Source organism: Ursus arctos, unplaced genomic scaffold (assembly GCF_023065955.2).
Source record: "Ursus arctos isolate Adak ecotype North America unplaced genomic scaffold, UrsArc2.0 scaffold_22, whole genome shotgun sequence".
Taxonomy (NCBI): domain Eukaryota; kingdom Metazoa; phylum Chordata; class Mammalia; order Carnivora; family Ursidae; genus Ursus; species Ursus arctos.
The window spans coordinates 57,204,602-57,206,862 of NW_026622897.1; the positions used below are offsets into that span (position 1 = coordinate 57,204,602).

The 2,261-nt window shown below is 43.8% G+C and overlaps 1 protein-coding gene across 1 annotated transcript; it reads left to right on the top strand.

Annotated features, from left to right (window-relative positions):
* Positions 1–1,042: 1,042 nt before the first annotated feature.
* On the top strand, positions 1,043–1,978 carry LOC113269488 (olfactory receptor 52J3-like). Its single transcript, XM_026518367.3, has one exon. It carries the CDS (start codon positions 1,043–1,045, stop codon positions 1,976–1,978), a length of 936 nt encoding a protein of 311 aa, XP_026374152.2.
* Positions 1,979–2,261: the final 283 nt, after the last annotated feature.

A 2,261-nucleotide genomic window follows, 5' to 3' on the forward strand; every position in this document is an offset into this window, starting at 1 on the left:
TCTACAGGGGCGCCTGGGTGGCACAGCGGTTAAGCATCTGCCTTCGGCTCAGGGCGTGATCCTGGCGTTATGGGATCGAGCCCCACATCAGGCTCCTCCGCTATGAGCCTGCTTCTTCCTCTCCCACTCCCCCTGCTTGTGTTCCCTCTCTCGCTGGCTGTCTCTATCTCTGTTGAATAAATAAATAAAATCTTTAAAACAAAAACAAAAAAAACAATGTTTATCTACAAATGTTGACTGAATGCTTTAGTGAGGAAGACCAGTTGGTTTGGAAAGTGACAGTTTAAATTTGAATGCATGTGAAAATTAGTATGAAATAAAGCACACTGAAGGCATCTAACATGTAAGGTATCACTGTATGTGTATAGCTTTTCTCTCTGTGTTTCTTTCTTTTTTTTTTTTTTTAAGATTTTATTTATTCGACAGAGAGAGAGACAGCCAGCGAGGGAGGGAACACAGCAGGAGAGTGGGAGAGGAAGGAGCAGGCTCATAGCGGAGGAGCCTGATGTGGGGCTCGATCCCATAACGCCGGGATCACGCCCTGAGCCGAAGGCAGACGCTTAACCACTGTGCCACCCAGGCGCCCCTCTCTGTGTTTCTGTATGTCAGTGTGGCTGTGTGTATGTTTCTATGCATTTTAGTCTTTGCCTTTATTTGTTATGTTTGTCCTCAACATCCTCAATTGGGGAAGGCATTGTATTACGTATTAATCCAGATACCACTCTTCCCTCATGAGAAAAAGTTCCAGAATATAGAATATTTTGGTTCAGAACTGTGTAAGATATTATATTACCTCTAAGCATTGACTATGCTAGTAATCATCATAAATGATGCGTCCCTTGAATTTAATTGTGTCCAGTATCAGGAATCTTGCTTTTGGTAAATCCAGTATAAGAAAACAGGTAAGAAACAGTATCACTGCATTGTCTTGCACTGCAATAAAACAAAAACTAGTTTGAAATAATATGAAACTATTTTTGTGCTTTTTTATTTTTCTTCTAGGAATGGACCATACGTATGTCCTATCCCAGCCAAATCCAGAATGCCCCAACAAAATATAACCATGTTCCATCCGCCCACATTTTTTCTTTTAGGCATCCCAGGGCTTGAGACTGCCCATGCCTGGATCTCATTGCCCTTCTGTTGTATTTACCTTATGGCTCTTATTGGCAATATCACAATCTTGATAGTCATATGGACAGAAAGAACCCTCCGGGATCCAATGTTCTTCTTTCTTGCCATTCTATCAGCCATAGATCTGGCCCTCTCCACAACCTCAGTACCACAAATGTTGGGTATCTTTTGGTTTAACGTTCATGAAATTGACTTTGGAGCTTGTGTGGCCCAGATGTTTCTCATACACACCTTCACAGGAATGGAGTCTGCTGTTCTGCTGGCGATGGCCTTTGACCGCTACGTAGCCATCTGTGCCCCCCTCCACTATGCAACCATCCTGACGGTCCGAGTGCTGTCAGGAATTGGAGGGGGTGTTGCACTGAGTGCAGTCGTGCTCACACTGCCCATGGTCTACCTCGTCCACCGTCTACCCTTTTGCAATGCCCGCATTATTGCCCACACCTACTGTGAGCACATGGGCATTGCCAAGTTGGCTTGTGCTAACATTCAAATCAATGCTATCTATGGTCTCTTTGTTGCTTCCTTCCTTGTTCTTGTCCTGGTGCTCGTTGGAATCTCCTATGGCTACATCCTCCATGCTGTATTCCGCCTCAAGTCACAAGAGGCCCGTCACAAGACACTGAGCACTTGTAGCTCTCATGCCGCAGTCATGTTTGTTTTCTATACACCCTCTCTCTTCTCCTTCCTCACTCACCGATTTGGCCAGAAAATACCCTCTTATGTCCACATTCTTGTTGCCAACATCTACGTGGTCCTTCCACCAGCCCTCAACCCCATCATCTATGGGGTAAGGACTAAGCAAATCAGAGAGTGTGTGATCAGGGTATTTACTGACAAGTAAGGAACACTGTACTTTTTGATCTTTAGGGATGAGGAGCTGCCTGTAGTGACAATATTAACTCCACTTCCATATTAATACTTGAGTAACAGTTGCCAGTGTATTTGTCCATGTGAGAAAATGGTAATTGAAGCCTCAAAATGATATGCCATAATAAAAAAATCCAAGCCTTGGGAAATAATTCCTAATTTAAGTCTGTTTTTAAGTTCTCATTAGTTCTGGTGAAAGGCTGCAGCTTCTGACTGTGGTAGGTCATTATTCTTGAGGAAAAGAGAGAGCAGCAGAC